At 37.9% G+C, this 22,307-nt stretch overlaps 3 protein-coding genes across 3 annotated transcripts; 1 reads left to right on the top strand and 2 right to left on the bottom strand.

Moving 5' to 3' along the window:
• Positions 1 to 789: 789 nt before the first annotated feature.
• LOC130214731 (olfactory receptor 146-like) lies at positions 790 to 1,719 on the bottom strand. The gene has a single exon (XM_056446540.1). It carries the CDS (start codon positions 1,717 to 1,719, stop codon positions 790 to 792), a length of 930 nt encoding a protein of 309 aa, XP_056302515.1.
• A 9,154-nt stretch (positions 1,720 to 10,873) lies between these two features.
• LOC130214694 (olfactory receptor 146-like) lies at positions 10,874 to 11,800 on the bottom strand. Its single transcript, XM_056446496.1, has one exon. The coding sequence runs from the start codon at positions 11,798 to 11,800 to the stop codon at positions 10,874 to 10,876; it is 927 nt and encodes a 308-aa protein (XP_056302471.1).
• Positions 11,801 to 18,962: 7,162 nt separating this feature from the next.
• Positions 18,963 to 19,904, top strand: LOC130214719 (olfactory receptor 52N5-like). The gene has a single exon (XM_056446523.1). It carries the CDS (start codon positions 18,963 to 18,965, stop codon positions 19,902 to 19,904), a length of 942 nt encoding a protein of 313 aa, XP_056302498.1.
• Positions 19,905 to 22,307: the final 2,403 nt, after the last annotated feature.

The following is a 22,307-nucleotide window of genomic DNA, read 5'->3' as shown; positions in this document are numbered from 1 at the left end:
TCCAGGATTGTATTTGAGCACCCCTAGCATTGTGTGTTCATGATTTTGAAGGCATCATCTTCTTATAGCAAAAAGAACATGGAACAATGGGAGTTTTAACACAAGGCAAAGAGACCATGGATACATCATGGTACATCACTGCTGTCCATAAATTTAAGTAGTACTACTTTATGAATGCCTTCATGCTCAGAATGCCAAAAGATGGGACATGTAGAATCAATGACCTAAGACCCTGTAGTCTGGGACATGTGTGATACTGTACTCTCACGTCACTTCACCTTAGTGTAAATTTAAATAATGAAAATAGATCTAGTAACTGTTGGAGTTGCTGCAGGTCATGGCATAGGCAAGTTCATGACTCTCAGTGTTCAGGTAGGGAGCAATAAAGGAGGAGGAGTGGTGGGTCCCAAGAATTAAATTTAGCAACCACTGAATATATTTTGTTGCACCCTATTCATTTAAGTAACAAAGATAGCACTGTCTGTTTAACCTTTTACTTAAATGTTCATATTTTTATTGTAAGTAGATTGTTTTGCTTATGGTAAGCCAAAATCAACATATTTTTGGCATTTATTTTCCCCCATGTATTATGTGGATACAACTTATTTTAAATTAATTTAAGTTTCATGTAAATAATTATCATACAAATACTGAAACAACAAGAGTATAGAAAAATGTGCAAAATGCAGTTACATTACTAGTTTTCTCAGCCATATATTATTTGTTTAATTCTTCACATTCAATAAATCTTTTAACTATGTTATAAAAGTATATAATCAGTGGAAGGACTCACTTCTTTCTACTCCATAATTTCACAACCTTTTGTCTAATCTCTTTGTTTTGTAAACCATATACTAAAGGATTTAATCCTGGTGGTACAACATGAAACATTATACTAGCTAGTTTCCTGTTGTCAGAGTATTCAGGAAAACGGTGAAGGAAAATAAAAGTGGCTCCAGAAATTAACATGATTAAGTAAACAGCTAAATGAGTGCTGCAGGTTTTTATGGCTTTGCTGTTGAGGGCTTTGTTCTTGCTGGTTACACATACAGTAGCAATTTTGACATATGTTACAAATATAGATAATGCTGACATAATGAATACAACCACAGTATAAACAAGTCCAAAAACATTATTAATTGACACATTTTCACAGGACAGTTTAAACAATGAGGCATTGTCACAGAAAGGGTTTTCAATTTTATACCTACAATGTGACAGACGTATTGTGAGGCCTAACATAATCGTCACCAAAAGAATGGCCAAGCTCCAAGCAATTGCTGAGAGTACAATAACCATTTTATTGGTCATTATAGCTGTATATCTCAGAGGATTACATATAGCTACATATCTGTCAAAGGCCATGATCATCAGTACATAGTGACATGCTACGGTAAATATATGCACAAAATAAGCTTGAACAACACATTCCACATATGATATAAAACGTTCAGAAGTTTCCCTTAAAATATCCTGAAGTAAACGTGGCATAACAACTGTGGTCCCAATTATATCATTCAGTGGCAAGTTACAGAACAGAAAATGCATAGGCTCATGCAGATTCTTGTCTGTTGATATCAGAAATATAAGTCCAGCATTTGTTATCATTGCAAAGACATAAGCCAAGAGAAACATGATGAAAACAGGTTGTGATGACTGAGGTGTGACTTTCAGTCCCTCGACGAGGAGAATGCTGTTTGTAAATGTCAGGTTGTCCATGAGCACTGTACACAAACTTTTTCAACAGAACAACAAACAGATATTAATTACATATAATCATGTACATATCATACATTATCATTTCTTAAACTGCATATAAGCCTTCCTACTAATGCTAAGTAGAATCCAGCAATATTGAATTTTACTTTAGAAATATAACTGCAGCATCTTGCCTCGCTCTGTGGAATGTCCTCCCTGAAATGATTAGGATAAAACAATTAATGGTCCTTGCCTTTTATCATGTGGTTTATATAGAATATTTGACACTGTCATAAACCAACTGGGGAAAGCCAATTTTTGCATTTGTTGCCATGAGCAGTAAGGCTGTGTGTTTCTAGCAACACATGAGGTTGCTGCCTAATAAGTCTGAAGTGAAGTTTAGTTATAAACAAATTTCGAGAGGATCACATGCTTATGATTGCTAGCGGCTGGATCTGCATTATCCAATTCTCAGTGCACCAATCAGACGACTCCTAAGCTACTACAAATACCCTGGGTTACGTACCACCGATATCTTCGTTTTGAAGACAGTTGTGCTCCGAATCAACTGCTACTGCTACAACAACAACAACAACAACAACAACAACAACAACAACAACAAAAACAACAACAACAACTTCAAAACGACTACATCTCCAACTATACTCCAACAACAACAACAACATCAAAACCTTCCACTTCAAGTGCCTCACACAACGCATCCGCTGTGTCTCCAAACTAATCCTCCAGCAAGATCACAGTCAAAATTTGACCACCGTCCACGAACTCCGCTCAAACTCTCAAGACGCCGGCGATTAAGCCATTGCAATAAATAACTCACTGCTCTCCTAGCGGTGCACCTGCAGTAACGTATATCGCATGCTTTAAGGGGAAGCCTCGCAAAAAATAACAACTTCCCTACAAAGACTAAACATCTATAAAGCTTTTGAAAGACAAGACTCGCGTGACTAGAGAAATTTCAACCAATAACTCACCTTTCAAGCCTCCTGCCCGTCCACAGATCCATAACATTCCAAAGTAATTCGACTGCAAAGATCCAGGCAATCTAGTCCCTAAGCTTTGGTCCGCAGCATGTTCGTGCATAGAGAAACATGACAGAATGCGCTGTTATCATCCAATCTAGTCATGGAGCGCAGCTGTCTCCTACACATTAACACTAGTATTTCTGGTCAACAAAATGGCCGCCGATCTTTTGATTGACACCCCATTGAGCCAATAGCTGAAAGAAGACTTGTCACCATCCAATGAGCTCCCAACTCGAGAAGGTCCCGCCCTCTCTCTTGACAATTTATGAATGAACTCGGCTACAAAGACCTTGTGAATTATAGGCTTCTGATTTTATAGCATTGAGCTTCCAAACGTAATGTTAATGGATTAAAGTAAAGCCTATAACAACATTCCATTCACACAGTTTCTTCTAAGTGGTGACTTTATAGTTCAGAGTTTGATGTTGGCAGTTGATTATATTTATTATAAATAAATAGATAAAAAATAAATAAATAAATAAATAAATAAAATAAAAATAAAATAAAATAAATAAATAAATAAATAAAGAATTTTTACTTAACCAGCTAAATTCAACACATCTAGCACAGAAGTTAAATCGTAATGTGACTCATATGTCCATACACAAAGTGACATGCAAGTTTATAATAACAATTCAGTTGAATCTGAAATGGCAAAGGAACAACTTCATGCTTGATAAATAGGAGGAGGACATTTCTGACAATAGATCTTCAAGAGGTATCTGTCTTCAAGAAGTACTTCCAGGACCACCAGACAAGCCACACCCCATATCCTCAGCTCTCCATCCATCTGCCATCCCCTGGGGGGACGAATGACCACCCCTACCATCCTTGCACTTCATGTCAACGAGGCTATCATACCATGCATTAACAAAGGCGCTTGAATTCACAGTTACCCATGCCCTTATTAAGATGCCTCGCATGGATATCAGCTAAAACAAATTATTATGTCTGGCGTACATGTATCATGTTGTCAAGATTTCATTTCTGATTCTCTTTGGTTTCTCGTTTCAGAGATCATGACTGCCGGCCCCAGAAGCTGACCCTCATCCAACTTATTACAATCCACATCCATTCCAAATACATTCACATTCCATGCAAAGGATACATTTCCACTAACCCAGCCCACACCACGATGCCATAATTACACTAGCCCCTTTTAGTTTTAAGATGTTCTGAACTAACATCAAAAGTCAATCCCAAAATCCACCTCACCACATCTGATCTAACTTTGCTGGATGAAGAAACTCCATCTTTCTTCATTAAGCAAAGCAAATAGCTCAATTTCATAAAGGACGTTCTGGATACTTCCTCCATATCCCCTCCCCCACACACCCATTCCAAACCCTCCAAGCATTCTTACATAACAGTAGAGCAATACCCTCTCAGGGAAGACCAGCTGATCCTCTCCAGCCGAATTCCACCCACACGCATTTCTAGGTATAAGCACGACTCTGCCTTTTCCCCCTTTCCTGCCTATTCCCCCTCCTACTAACATAGGCGCTCCTTCACTGCCCTTCCCACTTTTTACTTCCTTTAACTTTCCCTCCAAACTTGAACTATTCCATACTCCTATTCACTCCCATTCACCACAGCTCCCACCCATTTAGGGAGCAAACAGAGTTTCAATTGCTGCAGCAGAGACGCTCTAAACAAGCTCATATACACCTTAATTTCCAATACCACTATCATGACACTCCCACGTACTCATACAGCAGCAATACTTCTACAGGTGCGCACATTACCTCCATATTGACCCACCGCACCTCTGCAGCAGCATAGATGCTCCGCTGAGCTACACTTACCCATAGCACCACCGCAACTGTAGTGAAGCTCTAGCTAAGCCCTTATTTACCTTCATCTCTACATATCACTACGGACAGTATTTACATTCCAGTGGGAACACTTATAACTCCAATACCGACCACCACTGCACCTCTGCAACCGCAGACGCACCCCGCTGAGCTACACTCACCCATAGCAAACCAGCAACTGCGGTGACGCTCTAGCTGAGCCCCTGTTTACTCTCATCTGTACACATCACTACTGACAGCATTTAGCATTCCTGTAGGAGCACTCCTAACACTCCAATATTGACTACCACTGCACCTTCGCAACAGAAGAGACGCTCTGCCGAGCCTTATTCTCCCTCTGCACTACCGTTGCAGCAGTGACGCTCTACCTGAGCTCACACACATCTCCATTTAGCCATTCACCACCAACACACTCCCCAGCACTACAACATCAGTTAAAACACCTCTGCGGAAGTGCACTTGCCTTCCAATTTTGACTTCCATGACACATTTGCAACAGCAGAGAAGCTCCGCTGAGCTTCCTTTCCCCTCCTCACCACTGCCGCAGCAGTGACGCTATGCCTGAGCTCACATACACCTGCATCTAACATACCACTACTGACACACTCCCCAGCACTGCCACAGCAGTTAAATTGCCTCCACGGAAGAGTACTTGCCTTCCAATACCGACTTCCACTGCACCTTTGCAACAGCAGAGAAGCTCAACTGAGCTTCTTTTCCCCTCTGCACCACTGCCGCAGCAGTGACGCTCTGCCTGAGCTCACACCTCAAGAAAACCCAGCTGGCCCTAACCAGCTAACACAATACTCCAGAACAAGGACTCGAGCATGACCTTCTGTATGTGTGCGTATGTTTGTATATGGATGTATGTGTATGTGCGTGTGGGTATATATATGTATATGTATGCGTGTGTATATATGTATGCATGTATGCGTATATATATGTACGTGTGTGTGTGTGTGTGTGTGTGTATGTATACATGTATAAGTTTGCGTATGTGTATGTATGTGTTTTTATGTATGCGTGTATTCATGCGCGTGCTTGTGTATGTGCATGTGTGTGTCATGCTTGCACGCGTGTGCATGTGCATTTGTGTGTGTCGTGTATGCACGCGTGCATATGATGTGCATGTGCATATGTACGTGTATGTACATACCTACCTTTCTGTTTCCAAGCTTTGCTTGGAGGTATATGCAGATATATCCCTTCTCCTTTTCTTCCTTCCGGCGTCGAGATCCTCCGCCCCCCTCTTTTTATCCATCTCTTTTCAGCGAATTACTCCGCTACTCTTTCTCTTCCCATAGGCCCTCAATCCTCAGCTCTAACTCCCGTAGGAGTCACTAAAAACGAGCTTCGACTCCCGCAGAAGTCTCGCCCCGGCCACCTTCTACAGTAGCCTCCACCGCCCCCTTTCTTCCCTAGACTACAGTAGGAGAAATGCCCACATCAGCTCTGACCCCCGCAGGGGTCGCCTCGAGCTTCGACTCCCGCAGGAGTCAATCACTGCCCCTATATATATATTCACATATGTGTATATATATTTTACATTTATACTCTCCTTTTCTTCTTTCCGGCGTCGAGATCCTCCGCCTGACAATTATTTGCCCTTTCTCTACTTCCTTACTGCGTTGAGTGCTTCCGCTACCTTTCTACCCCTTCTTTTATCTCCTCCCTTATCTCCTTATATGTCAATTCCCCCAATAATTTCCTCCTTCCTGCGGCAATTTTCTCCGCTAACTGTTTTCTTTTAGCATTGATTCTGCTACTTTTTTACTTCCGCTTAGGCCCTCAATCCCCAGCTCTAACTCCCGCAGGAGTGATTAAAATGAGCTTCAACTCCCGCAGGAGGTGGCCCAACTCACACCCTCACATGCAGGAGTCTTCACCGCCCCTCTCATTCTTCCGCTTGGACTCCCGCAGGAGTCTTCTTTCCTTTGCTCCCGCAGGAGCCTCCCTTTCTAAAATATCAATATATCCAGCAGCCGCACTGTTACATCTGCATTTTGGGGGGTTCTTAAATACGAGGCTGCTGTCCCGAGCTATATATGGCATTTTGGGGAGTTCTCGAGATCTACCTGAGCTCAAACTCCCCTCTCGCCTTGCAAAGGGAGGGAGCCCCGGGCTCGAGGATCTTATGAGCTCAGGGCTCTCTCCCGGGACAGCATGCAAAACAAGCTTATAATTAATCATCAGCTAAGTGTGAACTCTTGAAGTGAAGTTTAGTTAAAAACAAATTTCGAGAGGATCATGTGCTTATGATTGCTAGTGGCTGGATCCGCATTATCCAATTCTCAATGCATCAGACGAATCCTAAGCTACTACAAATACCCTGGGTTATGTACCACCGCTATCTTCGTTTTGAAGAATCCCCCATCCACCCCTACTCCTCCTTCTTCCTATATGGTTGACACGGTGGCCCAGTGCTTAGCACTGTTGCCTCATAGCAAGAATGTCTCTGGTTCTAGGCTTTACCAAACCAGCAGACATTTCTGTGCGGAGTTTGCATTTTCTCCCTGTGCTCACGTGGGTTTCCCCTGGGTTCCCTGATTTCCTCCCACCGTCCAAAAAACATGTAACATAAGTTAATTGACTAATCCAAACCGGCACTATAGACATGCTCCTAGTAAATGGTTATCTCTCAAGAGCAATCACTGGCTGTTCATTGGTTATTACAGCGGGGGAGTTCTCGAGATCTACCAGAGCTCAAACTCCCCTCTCGCCTTGCAACGGAAGGGAGCCCCGGGCTCGAGGATCTTATGAGCTCAGGGCTCTCTCCTGGGACAGCATGCCAAACAAGCTTATAATTAATCATCAGCTAAGTGTTAACTTTTGAAATGTTATTTATAGAGTTTTTAAAGAAGCAAAGTAATGAAAGAATATATAAAGAGAAATATAATGCCTATTAAAATTATTAGAAAGTCTGTAGCCATAGCCAGAAACACCCTGGAGTTTTGACAGTAGGCTATGCCTAACAGTCTAGGTTAATGAAAAATGGTACTGAATAGGATGCAAACATTAAAGAATGATGTATTTTAGATTATATGGATTATACTTCCACGTAAATTGAGTTGTTCCTATTTGAATTATATTACAGTTAGTTTGTTGTATGTGCCCATTGATGTACATTCACCAGCAACAACCCATATGGAAAGAACCTATATGAGGATGTATGTGCATATATGAAACCAATATGCAGTATATATGCACATATATCATAACATATGTGCTGTATATATGTGTATATACGCCACATATAGGCAGAATTGAGTTGCATACTGTATATGTGCATATACAGGCCAAATAGGTCTCCTGTATCGCTTCTTCATATCCACTAATTCACTGCTGAAATTCTATCAGAATCATTATTTTGGTTGAGGTTTAATATTCAGCATTGAATTAAACTATGAATTAACTTTGATAGTTCAATCACTTCCCATTGTTGTAAATACTTACATCGAACCAATGTTGATAATTTACACATTTCTTAACACTGAAAATTATGGAGGCCCGGAAGGGACGTAACGGTGGGGAAATAAATTGGTGGAAGAAAAAAAAACTGGGTGGGAGAAGAAAAAAAACTCAGTGATAGGAAAACATATTCTTAATGTTGTTGTGTTCCCTCGCAAAGATTTTGCATTATCTCGCAGAGATGTTTTGCGTTCTCTCGCAAAACTGTTTCTCCACAAACACTTCCTGTTCACTTCATTCATGTAAACCCTCCCGTTTTTGCCAAAATTCTCTTGTATTTTACCATTCTATCCCATTTTCTTTCCATTAAAGCTGTGCGTCCATCGTCTCCTTTCATATGCAACCTCTGAACCAGTAAATGCATGTATAAGCGCTGGCTGACAGATGCGCTCCGTACAATAAACTGATCCCAGATCTGCTTCTGAACACACCATTTAAAGTAACACCTGTTTCGTTATTAATTTGTCAACTTTAACTGTGGTTTGGCACTTTCACTTTCATTCGGGCATGCCCCCCGTGACAAACGAGATATTGGATGCAACTATGACTTGATTTAATGGAAGTTCATACCGCATGCTGAATGGAAGAAAAAAAAACTGCATTTCACGATGCAGGGGTTTGTGGTCTGCACTGACTCGGTAGGTGCAAAAAGTGTCAAACAGCCGTGTGTGTGTGTGTGTATGTGTGTGTTTTTGACTATCCTGTCGAAAAACATGGCGAAAAGCCCTACATGACAGTAATAGTTCGATTAAGGTGTTTACATGCCTGTAACACACTTCAATAATGCAACTAAAATTGGCATACTCCACATGTCTTAATTCGATTTCTCATTAGTTAGATTATGACCTTAATCTGATTAAATTCATAAAAAAATCGCTGTTTACATGGTAGACTCTTAATCAGAGTATTGTCTTAATCGCATTAAAATTGAATTATTGGTGTCCATGTAAACGTAGTCACTGTGTTTTTGTTGCCACAGCAGCTGGGTCTCTATCTGAGTGCTGAGTGTTCAGCGATTCTTCTGAGAAGTCTGGCTTGCTCTCTTGCATGTGCTGGCTATATACTCACTATGAAAAAATAACATGTGGGAGCTGTGCTCTGCCAACTCTTAGGCATTCATTGGCCCATTATATTACTCTACAGAGTGACTGGTCATCTAGTAATCTCCCAAAGTGAATAGACACCATGTCTATTACACCATTATGGAAGTAACCAGGATGTTTTGCAAGCACTTTAAACAACTAAGAGGTTTTAAATATTAGCATACCATGTATTTATTAACTTAAATATATTTAGCAAATCTGTAAATGAATAGTTCTCAGTTCCTATCCTTGAAACCGGCCAGCAATAAAATAAATGTTTAAAGTTAATTTTCACAGGAATACTATAGTAACCCCAACCTTGTGCAGTGTTCCTGTTCCTGTTATTTTACTGAAAATCTCTAAACTAACCTACCCTACCACATAGGCAGACATCCTCTGAATCATAACCTGTAACTGTGATTAAAATGGTTGCCTCCTTGTTCCATGTGGAATGCAAAATATGTATTTAGTTGTGCATTGTATTCACATATGTCATCTAAAACAGTTCAAAACTTGATAAGGGGAGCTTCCTTCATCAGTTTCAAAGCGTTTTTAAGCTCGTGATCCTGTGATGTCTGTTATTGCTAGACTACCATCAGCTATTCTTTCATACCGGATGTGGAAAGCATTGCATTAGGAACCAATTCACTTTTGCTTTCATTTTAATAGTTTAATAGAAAGCACCTCCAACAAGTTCCCACACTCCACAGTCAGAATTCAAAATATTTCACATTTTGCAGATGTTTATTAATTACTACTAAATCTATGTTGTTGTTTTTACTAGCATTTATTATTAGGAATAGAGCAATAGGCTAAATTAAATGCATTGTTTTAATAAAGCTGCATTGACCTCACACATATACTCTGTACTATGGCTGCACCTGCCAGGACATTTTTTGCAAGCCTAGTAAGCTTTATTAGCTTGCCCAGATTTGTCTGATTGTGGTTGGAGCTAAACTATGCAAGATATGCCTCTCCAGGATTGTGTTTGAGCACCCCTAGCATTGTGTGTTCATGATTTTGAAGGCATCATCTTCTTATAGCAAAAAGAACACGGAACAATGGGAGTTTTAACACAAGGCAAAGAGATCATGGATAAATCATGGTAAATCACTGCTGTCAATAAATTTAAGTAGTACTACTTCATGAATGCCTTCATGCTCAGAAGGCCAAAAGATGGGACATGTAGAATCAATGACCTAAGACCCTGTAGTCTGGGACATGTGTGATACTGTACTCTCACCTCACTTCACCTTAGTGTAAATTTAAATAGTGAAAATAGATCTAGTAATTGTTGAATTTGCTGCAGGTCATGGCATAGGCAAGCTCATGACTCTCAGTGTTCAGGTAGGGAGCAATAAAGGAGGAAGAGTGGTGGGTCCCAAGAATTGGATTTGGCAACCACTGAATATATTTTGTTGCACCCTATTCATATAAGTAACAAAGATAGCACTGTCTGTTTAACCTTTTACTTAAATGTTCATATTTTTATTGTAAGTAGATTGTTTTGCTTATGGTAAGCCAAAATCAACATATTTTTGGCATTTATTTTCCCCCATGTATTATGTGTATACAACTTATTTTGAATTAATTTAAGTTTCATGTAAATAATTATCATACAAATACTGAAACAACAAGAGTACAGAAAAAAGGTGCAAAATGCAGTTACATTACTAGTTTTCTCAGCCATATATTATTTGTTTAATTCTTCACATTCAATAAATCTTTTAACTATGTTATAAAAGTATATAATCAGCTGAAGGACTCACTTTCTACTCCATAATTTCCCTACCTTTTGTCTAATCTCTTTGTTTTGTAAACCATATACTAAAGGATTTAATCCTGGTGGTACAACATGAAACATTATACTAGCTAGTTTCCTGTTGTCAGAGTATTCAGGAAAACGGTGAAGCAAAATAAAAGTGACTCCAGAAATTAACATGATTAAGTAAACAGCTAAATGAGTGCTGCAGGTTTTTATGGCTTTGCTGTTGAGGGCTTTGTTCTTGCTGGTAACACATACAGTAGCAATTTTGACATATGTTACAAATATAGATAATGCTGACATAATGAATACAACCACAGTATAAACAAGTCCATAAACATTATTAATTGACACATTTTCACAGGACAGTTTAAACAATGAGGCATTGTCACAGAAAGGGTTTTCAATTTTATACCTACAATGTGACAGACGTATAGTGAGGCCTAACATAATCGTCACCAAAAGAATGGCCAAGCTCCAAGCAATTGCTGAGAGTACAATAACCATTTTATTGGTCATTATAGCTGTATATCTCAGAGGATTACATATAGCTACATATCTGTCAAAGGCCATGATCATCAGTACATAGTGACATGCTGCTGTAAATACATGCACAAAATAAGCTTGAACAACACATTCCACATATGATATAAAACGTTCAGAAGTTTCCCTTAAAATGTCCTGAAGTAAACGTGGCATAACAACTGTGGTCCCAATTATATCATTCAGTGGCAAGTTACAGAACAGAAAATGCATAGGCTCATGCAAATTCTTGTCTGTTGATATCAGAAATATAAGCCCAGCATTTGTTATCATTGCAAAGACATAAGCTAAGAGAAACATGATGAAAACAGGTTGTGATGACTGAGGTGTGACTTTCAGTCCCTCGACGAGGAGAATGCTGTTTGTGAATGTCAGGTTGTCCATGAGCACTGTACACAAACTCTTTCAACAGAACAACAAACAGATATTAATTACATATAATCATGAACATATCATACATTATCATTTCTTAAACTGCACATAAGCCTTCCTACTAATGCTAAGTAGAATCCAGCTATATTGAATTTTACTTTAGAAATATAACTGCAGCATCTTGCCTCGCTCTGTGGAATGTCCTCCCTGAAATGATTAGGATAAAACAATTAATGGTCCTTGCCTTTTAACATGTGGTTTATATAGAATCTTTGACACTGTCATAACTCAACTGGGGAAAGCCAATTTTTGCATTCGTTGCCATGAGCAATAAGGCTGTGTGTTTCTAGCAACACATGAGGTTGCTGCCTAATAAGTCTGAAATGTTATTTTTAGTTTTTAAAGAAGCAAGTAATGAAAGAATATATAAAGAGAAATAAAATGCCAATTAAAATGATTAGAAAGTCTGTAGCCATAGCCAGAAACACCCTGGAGTTTTGACAGTAGGCTATGCCTAACAGTCTAGGTTAATGAAAAATGGTACTGAATAGGATGCAAACATTAAAGAAAGATGTATTTTAGATTATATGGATTATACTTCCACGTAAATTGGGTTGAGTTGTTCCTATTTGAATTATATTACAGTTAGTTTGTTGTATGTGCCCATTGATGTACATTCACCAGCAACAACCCATATGGAAAGAACCTATATGAGGATGTATGTGCATATATGAAACCAATATGCAGTATATATGCACATATATCATAACATATGTGCTGTATATATGTGTATATACGCCACATACAGGCAGAATTGAGTTGCATACTGTATATGTGCATATACAGGCCAAATAGGTCTCCTGTATCGCTTCTTCATATCCACATATAAGCCCTTTATGTTCATACATGTTATGTCTCCTATACAGCTCATATCTCACTTTGGCAACTGTCATGCATGATGGCTTGCCTATAGGTCATATTTTCTATTAATAAGGCAATAACTACCCAGATAGCAGAGTAGCATTAATTCACTGTTGAAATTCTATCAGAATCATTATTTAGGTTGAGGTTTAATATTCAGCATTGAATTAAATTATGAATTAACATTGATAGTTCAATCACTTCCCATTGTTGTAAATACTTACATCGAACCAATGTTGATAATTTACACAATTCTTAACACTGAAAATTATGGTGACCCGGAAGGGACGTAATGGTGGCGAAATAAATTGGTGGAAGAGAAAAAAAAACTGAGTGATAGGAAAACATATTCTTAATGTTGTTGCGTTCCCTCGGAAAGATTTTGCGTTATCTCGCAGAGATGTTTTGCGTTCTCTCGCAAAACTGTTTCTCCACAAACACTTCCTGTTCACTTCATTCATGTAAACCCTCCCGTTTTTGCCAAAATTCTCCTGTATTTTACCATTCTATCCCACATTCTTTCCATTAAAGCTGTGTGTCCATCGTCTCCTTTCATATGCAACCTCTGAACCAGTAAATGCATGTATAAGCGCTGGCTGACAGATGCGCTCCGTACAATAAACTGATCCCAGATCAGCTTCTTGATCAGTGATAATTCAATAATTTTCCTATTACAAAAGTGTTCCTCTTAAAATGTTTAGGTACTAATATATACTTTTAAGGTACCAATATGGACCCTTCAAGTACAAACGTGTACTTTTTGAAAAGGTACCACCCTAGTGACAGCTCGTGTACCTTTATTTCTGAGAGTGTACCAGCCACTTGACCCAGTCTTAACTTCTGGTTTCACAGCGCACTAAACTAAGGCCCAATCCCAATTCTTTTAGCCCTTCCCCTTTCACTTCCCCTTACCCCTACCCCTACCCCTTGTTTTGCGTGTTCCCGTGAAGGAATAGGGGTGTCCCAATTCTCGCTTGAAGGCATAGGACTAAGGGAAAGGGGTAAATACCCCTTTGAATGAAGATTTTTCATGACCACACTTGAAACCAAGGTGTAATCAAATCTCCCAGAATACACCAGCTACAACGGCAGGATTTTGCTGAACCCGGAAGTAAGGAGATCCAAAAATTAATATATTTTGTCATTATTGCTGACTTTTACAACAAACAAGCACACGTTTTAATATATTCATAACCGCATTCGTGTTTTACCATCATGCTTTAAAAAAACCTGCTAAAATAAAAAAATTATGAATTTCTTGATCTATAATCCATAATAATAACTCCTGTATAGCAGTCCCACAACATTCAGACACTCGATAACACTCGAATACCCTGTCAGAAAAGTGTAGTGGCCGTGAATGTGCTTTATACAGTCTCTGCTATAATGATAATGTTGTTTTTGGTGTGTTTACATAGATGATTACGGCCACTGTGTAAATGCACAGTACAGATACAATCTTATTGCCAAATTAGATCGTTATGATAGCATAATTTATGTCTTCAGTGTTTTCCTGAAAATAAAAAACAAAACAACTGAAATAACTACAGCAGTTGTGATCTTCTGATCTCATATGAAGCAAGAGATCGTAATGACAAATGATGACTTGTGCAGGTGCTGTAGTGATGTCCCAATTCTTAGGGGTAAATTTTAAAGCCCTTCACCCTCGGTTTTAAGGGCCAAGGGGAAGAGGAAGGGATAGGGGTACAAAAATAGAACTGGGATTGTGCCTAAGAATCTTGACGGAAAGAAAGGCATTGGAGATGGGAATGTTTGGGCTGTGCTGTTAACCCATTTTTTCAGAGACCAAGTCTGTTCACTGGACCTAAAGTGAAGATGTCCTGAGCTGGAATGGGAAACTCTCTCTGGGTTTCTCTTTTTTTCTAAGGCAAGGCCTTAGTCACCATTTTTTATAAGAATGGTTTTGTACCACCCTCAAGAGCTGAGTTGACCGCTAAGAAAGTTACCTACCTAAGGGAAGTTTTATAGTCCTTTGTTGGGAAGCTTGGTGATTTGCATATGCATTCTGGATGAATGCTGATGAACAAATGTTTGAAGTTTCTAAAATGTTAATATGTTGCACACATATTATCATAAAATGTAGATACTTACCTCAGTAAACCATATTAGTTTTGAAGGGACATCCAATATGAACTATCTATGATCTTGTTTAGCTGTGTCAGTCTTAAACATTGATTGCAGGAGTATTAAAACACATAATATTATTTCAGCAAGAGACTTGTTGTAAAACACCTTACGCAAAATAAATACGTGTCTGATCGGCCACATCTGTTACATCTGTCTTGATGACATCCTGATTTACTCCTGGAACGAGGCTCCACATTGCCAGCATGTCTCTAAGTCCTTCAACTACTCCGTGAACACCATCTATACCTGAAAACCAAAAGTTGTATGTGACTTCAAACTTCCGTACCTTTTCAGTTACCAGCCACCTCTGTTACCCTAGTCCGGGAACCATTGGACGTATCACTTGTGAGTCATTGGTTCTGTGAGAGTGAGAGGGGGTGGGTCTCAGCACAAACATCCCACCTGGGGAGCCACCACTCCAACTTACCAACTTGGACAGAAGGTATGACTCTCCACTAGGGACATTCACCTGTGGCTTCCCTGCTGAAAGTTGAGTCCCAGATTTATTGATTCCTTACCCATCATTTGACAGATAAACCTGGTAATGTATGAACTCAAACTTCCTTCACAATACAGAATGCATCATACATTCCACATTTCACTACTACTCACCTGTTATTTTTGTTTCCACAGAGCCTGGTCCCATTTATGAAACCCCCAGAGCCCATGGTTGTCAAGGATGGAATGACCAAGTGAAAATGTAAAATCTGAGCATGCCGTATACATTCTTAACAAATAAGCTCAAAACTACTACATCATAATTTGAGATATATACGTACATATATAATTTATGAGTTAAAATGCAAATCACCAAGATATTTACTTTCTGTGACAATTGTTTGTACTCATATACACTCATATTATGTCCACATAATTTATACTTTGCTTTCTAGCTGAACAGTCCACACTATTTGAAAATAAATCAGAATTTTTGAAAAACATGGAAACCATTCATTGGATAGGTAAAAGAAATATCAATGAGTTTTCTGAAATACTTTCTAATTAACTAGTGTTAAATTAATGTTTAATAAAGCAACACATACTTACTGTTGATTTATTGCAAAAGTAGTTGATTAACTGCTTTAAAATTTTGACTCATATGTTGCCTAATAAAGTCACAGTTGCCTCAGTGTGAAGTGTTACTTGTATACAAACTTGTACTCCACTCAAGAAGGGTTTACCAGTCTTCTCCTTTTAATATGCAGTTCAAAGGTGTTGCCATAATACTATCACCCCAGAGTGAAAACTGATTCATATCACTTGTTGCTATAATCAAGTTATGAAATTGTGTATAGATTAGCCTTAAATATTTTGTTTAATAACCGTACATTTATTTAATTTTTGTTCCTCAAAACTAATATATTAGTAGCTGACAGGAATAACAAGTATGTACTTTATGATTAACACTACAACATGGGGAACACTTATTCCATATTTACCATTGCTTTTGCATCAAAAACTCATTCAACTTGTTTACGTTTGTGTACTGAGATAGGACGGAGGGGTGTTAAAAATGTGTTGGGTGAGTGCAACAGTCCAAAACAGAGCAAGAGGGCAAAGACAGATAATGTACTTGATCAAGGCAGGCAGGGTCATACACAGGCAGGCAGTCATGAAAGTCTTCTGGAAAACGCTTGGTAGTGCAGGTAGACTGGCAATACTTCGCAAAGAAGCATGGACTTAGCTCTCACTGAAATACTACACAAACAGGAAGTGACTGCAGAGGGAGCGGAGCTGAGTCAGTAGTCGGGCGAGGGCTCCCTCTGCTGGTGTGGAGTTACAAGAATTCATCAATAAATGTGCTCCATGCAATATGCACAAACATTCCCACCTCCAACCAGCAGGACTCTTACAGTCGCTACCCATTCCTAATCCCTGGTCACACATTTCCATCGACTTTGTTACAGACGTACCTCCCTCTCAGGGCAACACAATTATTCTCACTGTTATCATTAGATTCTCCAAGGCATGTCATTTGATAGCATTTCCTAAGCTCCTATCTGCACTTGAGACAGCAGAGCATCTGTGTAACCTTGTATTTTGTTTTTACAGACTCCCAGATGACATTGTATCAGATCATGGACGACAATTCACATCAGGAGTATGGAGGACGTTCTGCCAAAAACTCAATATTAACATCAGCCTTACATCCGGATATCACCCCTCAATCTAATGGTCAGGTGGAGAGACTGAATCAAGAATTAACTAGATTCCTCAGAATACACTGCAGCAACAACCAGACCAACTGGAATGTGGGCAGAATATGCATAGATCTCCCTCCATAAGCATATCCAGCCTGATCTCACAAGAAAACATAAGTATTTTACGTTTTGTCAGTTTAGTGGCTAATTCGTACGAAATTGTACGATTTTAAAAAGGAGGTGTGGCACCTAACCCCATCCCTAAACCCAACTGTCATTGGGGGATGAGCAAATCCTACTAAATTGTATGAATTTGATCGTTCGAATTCACACGAATTAGCCACTAAATCCAAAACTTACGAATTGCCGTGAGATTGTGTTGGCATATCACTGGTATGTGCCCATCTGGTGAGCATAAGTGGTTCATGCAAGTATACAGGTACATGAATAGAAAAAGTGGACTGGAATATTGAGCTACTTTGAACATTGACTGTGGTGCACACTCCTATATGGTTTGCACAGCAACAAACTGCCACTGAATGTCACATAGAAATGAATTGGTTTCATAACACAGTGCTTTCTGCATCCAGTATAAAAGTCACTTCAGTCCATGCAGTGAATACACCTGGAGGAAGTGTAAAACCAGTTATCTGAACACTGCATGGCAGTACGGTGCAGCATAACCATTTTTCTTCTTCAACCGAAAAACCAAATATGCCAATTTCAGTTAATTATTTGATGTACTATCAGCAGTGATGAAGGAGTAAACTGGGAAGAACCAGGATGGATAAAGGACTGTGGGATATCAAAATAAGTGGCGATGGAGACAGGAGTGACTGAAACCTCAGACCTGTACTCTGCTTTTCACTTTCAAATTAAATGCTTTGGCTGACCCCATTACCTTTTTTTTTTTTTTACCTCATTTTACCTTTTTTAAAATTATTTTATGCAAGGGGTTAGTCACTAACATGATAAAAATATTTAACACTCATTTAAAACTTATAAAATATCAAATATGACCAAAAACAAGGCTCAATACAGTATTTGGTTTGAAAAAAATAACTGAAGTTTTAATGTATCAATTACAAAAGAACTTCTTTAAACTTATTTATATTTATAAAGTACACACCCAACACATTTTTAACACCCCTCCATCCTATCTCAGTACATAAACGTAAACAAGTTGAATGAGTTTTTGATGCAAAAGCAATGGTAAATATGGAATAAGTGTTCCCCATGTTGTAGTGTTAATCATAAAGTACATACTTGTTATTCCTGTCAGCTACTAATATATTAGTTTTGAGGAACAAAAATTAAATAAATGTACGGTTATTAAACAAAATATTTAAGGCTAATCTATACACAATTTCATAACTTGATTATAGCAACAAGTGATATGAATCAGTTTTCACTCTGGGGTGATAGTATCATGGCAACACCTTTGAACTGCATATTAAAAGGAGAAGACTGGTAAACCCTTCTTGAGTGGAGTACAAGTTTGTATACAAGTAACACTTCACACTGAGGCAACTGTGACTTTATTAGGCAACATATGAGTCAAAATTTTAAAGCAGTTAATCAACTACTTTTGCAATAAATCAACAGTAAGTATGTGTTGCTTTATTAAACATTAATTTAACACTAGTTAATTAGAAAGTATTTCAGAAAATTCATTGATATTTTATTTACCTATGTAATGCATGGTTTCCATGTTTTTTTTCAAATAGTGTGGACTGTTCAGCTAGAAAGCAAAGTATATATTATGTGGACATAATATGAGTGTATATGAGTACAAACAATTGTCACAGAAAGTAAATATCTTGGTGATTTGCATTTTAACTCATGAATTATATATGTACGTATATATCTCAAATTATCATGTAGTAGTTTTGAGCTTATATGTTAAGAATGTATACGGCATGCTCAGATTTTACTCAGTTTGCTGGTTTTGTGTTGAACAGGCAATGGATAACCTGACATTCAGACACACCATTCTTCTAGTGGAGGGACTTCAAGTTACACCTCAGTCTACCTATGTGGTTTTTGTACTGCTACTTTTGGTTTATATCTTTATTATGGTTGCCAACATTACACTTGTAATTCTAATCTCAACTGAGAAGAATCTACATCATCCTATGCATTTTCTGTTTTGTAACTTGCCGCTGAATGACATTTTAGGGACCACCGTCATTTTGCCACGCTTACTTCGGGACGTTTTAATAGAAACTTCAGAGCGCTATATCACATTTAATGAATGTGTTACTCAAGCATATTTTGTGCACATTTTTGTAGCAGCATGTCATTATGTTCTTATTATAATGGCTTTTGACAGATATGTGGCTATTTGTAATCCACTGAGATACATGGCCATAATGACCAATAAAATGGTTATTAAACTATCAGCAATAGCCTGGGGTTTGTCAGTACTTATGGTGTCTATTCTGTTAGGCCTCACAGTGCGACTGTCTCACTGCAGATCGAAAATTGAAAACCCTTTCTGTGATAATGCCTCATTGTTTAAACTGTCCTGTGATGAAGGTGTTGCTGTGAATAATATCTATGGGATCATCTATACTGTGGTTTTATTTACCTTCTCAATTTTGTCTATATTTATAACGTATGGCAAGATTGCCACTGTATGCATAACCAGCAAAAACAAAGCACTCAACAGCAAAGCCATAAAAACCTGCAGCACTCATTTAGCTGTTTATTTAATCATGTTTGTTTCTGGTTCCACTTTCATTTTTCTCCATCGTTTCCCTCTCTACTCTGAAAGCAGGAAACTAGCTAGTATAATGTTTCATATTGTACCCCCAGGATTAAATCCATTAGTATATGGTTTACAAACCAAAGAGATTAGACAAAAGTTTGTAAAAATCTGGCGCAGAGAAAAAGAAACATCTTAATTTATTACACCATTAAACAACATTATACAGTGGTTTCAGCACTCAAAATGTTGAATCAGTGCTGTTTGTAGAATATGTCCTTGGATTAAAACATATCAGTCATGTGTTAAGAATACTGTAAGTCTTTAGTAACTGCTTTCCAACTTAATAGAACTAATAGTTATTTTGATGTTTCCTCAACAGACATTCTGCTGACAATAAGTTACTTTTCACATACATATAAATGTATCCTATTAATTTAAATGTACAATAGAACGTTAATGGTTTATAAATGTAGAATGCTCTATATGCAGAATTAACTATTCAGTCTTCCATATCACATTTACAACTGGTACAGAAAGCTGCTCCTCCGTTTCTGACAGGGACTAAAAAGAGGGAAAATATTAAAACTGTGTTAGCTTCACTGTAAAGGCTACCTGCTTTTGTATATAATGCACTACATAGTCTTGGTCCAACTTCAGATGCTCTTCAATTCTTTTCTTCTAGGAGAACACTCCAATCATCCTGCCAGAAATTATTGATTATCCCAACATTAGAGCAGAGCTTTTTCAGTTTTGTCCTATATAGATAGATGCTATATGAATAAACTTGACCTTGACCTAATCTAACATTTATTTGTTCAGTGATAATTATCTGACATGTAGTAGCAAACTTTCATTCAGTCAATAGAACATCTAAAGGGAACGATCAAATAAATTGAATAGAAACTCATTATTTGCTTAATAGTAGAAAGGTATGTGCTTTAGAAATGTGTTACATTTACTACAGCAAGTTACATTTATATTTACTTATATTTACTATAGTAAGTGATGTATTTTCTGTATCTGTACCCTAACTGTACAGAATATAGTATCTTGTATTTTTTATTTTTTTTGGAAAATTTACTGAATAAATAGTTCCCATTATTTTTCATAATCGAGTGTGTATCATTACCGCATCTCACATAAACATATATATATTTAGTCCTTTTTGTTTTAAAACCCTTTAACAGGCAGTGTATTAGGCCTGTTGAATTTTTGTTCATAGGTTACCTACTCCTCTAGAACCTTTTTAATACTGATCTAGGATAACTGGTAAAGTTTATAAATGATTAAATAAGAATTACAGTATTTATGTATGTTGATGGCCATTTTATTAGACAAGTAAAGTTGATGCCTGGGTAATGTTGCTTCACATTTGTTTTAATGTTTGTTGTTTTGCCACTTTCACATGTTTTTCCCATACCACAGTGGCTGCAGTTGGTTTGCATAACCAAAGAATTTCTGAACACATCCATGAAAAAATGTTGCATGACAATGCAGGGCCCCAATGTTGCAAGGAACTGTACTAATGACTGTAAAAAAATATAGACGACTCAACAGCGCCATTTCCTATTGAATACTTTGAATGCAAAACGCTTAATGACAAACACAAACTGTCGCAAAAAGTGCTGAAATTGGAGCCTGGGCATGCGCAGAAGGACTACCAGATGGAGTCAGAGACGGAACCGTGGAATCAAACTTCCAACCAGGTTAAATCAACCACGCACCCCAAACTTCTCATTTGACCGCCTGTATCTGCATTATAACAAAGGCTTGCTAATATAAATATAGGCACTTTGATTTAAAAACTATATGTAATAACTATTTATTAAAAAACTGTGTGGTGTAAGCTGTTTTTTTAAAATAGTTTAATAAAAACAATATTTGTTGGACTGCAGAAATAAACAGTCTGTCATACACTCTAGCCTGAGGGTGGAAATAACACTTGTAAGATATGAACAATAACATATAAACAACACATATATTTTAGAAAGGTTTTTATTAGCAATCAACAGGACCAATATACACCACGGACAGCTATTTACCATGTGGGAAAAATTGTATGTTTAAAACATAAATACAGGAAGATTTCTAAATATCAACAGGATCAACAGATTTCTAAATATCAACAGTACATCCCATCTCTGCACTATAAAAAATAGCCCTTATCAATTTGTACAATAAACCTAGCAGTATTAATACTCTACTGATGTCTATCAGCTGTTGCAACGTCACTTGTATATTGCTTATCTTTTTTTTTTTTTGTTGCCTCAGTTTTCATTTGGTTTATCCAATGCCTTAATATCTGGCAAAGAGGAATTTACATTCTTTTTAAAGTTTATTAGGTGTTTTAAAATAAAAAGCCAATGGTAAATGGTGTATATAATTAATACATAACATTTACAGCTCTATTTGATATATAAGATTCTGTTTCTAGAACATTCATTCATTTATTCATTCAATTTCAGTTCAGAACGGCTTAGTGTCTTCATTAATCTGGGGTTGCCACAGCGGAATGTACCGCCAAATTATCCAGCATATGTTTTATGCAGCGGATGCCCTTCCAGCTGCAACCCATCACTGGGAAACATCCATACACACT

Source organism: Danio aesculapii, chromosome 21, assembly GCF_903798145.1.
Source record: "Danio aesculapii chromosome 21, fDanAes4.1, whole genome shotgun sequence".
Classification (NCBI taxonomy): Eukaryota; Metazoa; Chordata; class Actinopteri; order Cypriniformes; family Danionidae; genus Danio; species Danio aesculapii.
The sequence above is the reverse complement of the archived record's forward strand: the minus strand, read 5'-3'. Positions and strand labels throughout refer to the sequence as shown.

Bases quoted from the DNA above. Each gene is read 5' to 3' on its own strand.
- LOC130214731 (XM_056446540.1), bottom strand. From the start codon at position 1,719: ATGGACAACCTGACATTTACAAACAGCATTCTCCTCGTCGAGGGACTG.
- LOC130214694 (XM_056446496.1), bottom strand. From the start codon at position 11,800: ATGGACAACCTGACATTCACAAACAGCATTCTCCTCGTCGAGGGACTG.
- LOC130214719 (XM_056446523.1), top strand. From the start codon at position 18,963: ATGGATAACCTGACATTCAGACACACCATTCTTCTAGTGGAGGGACTT.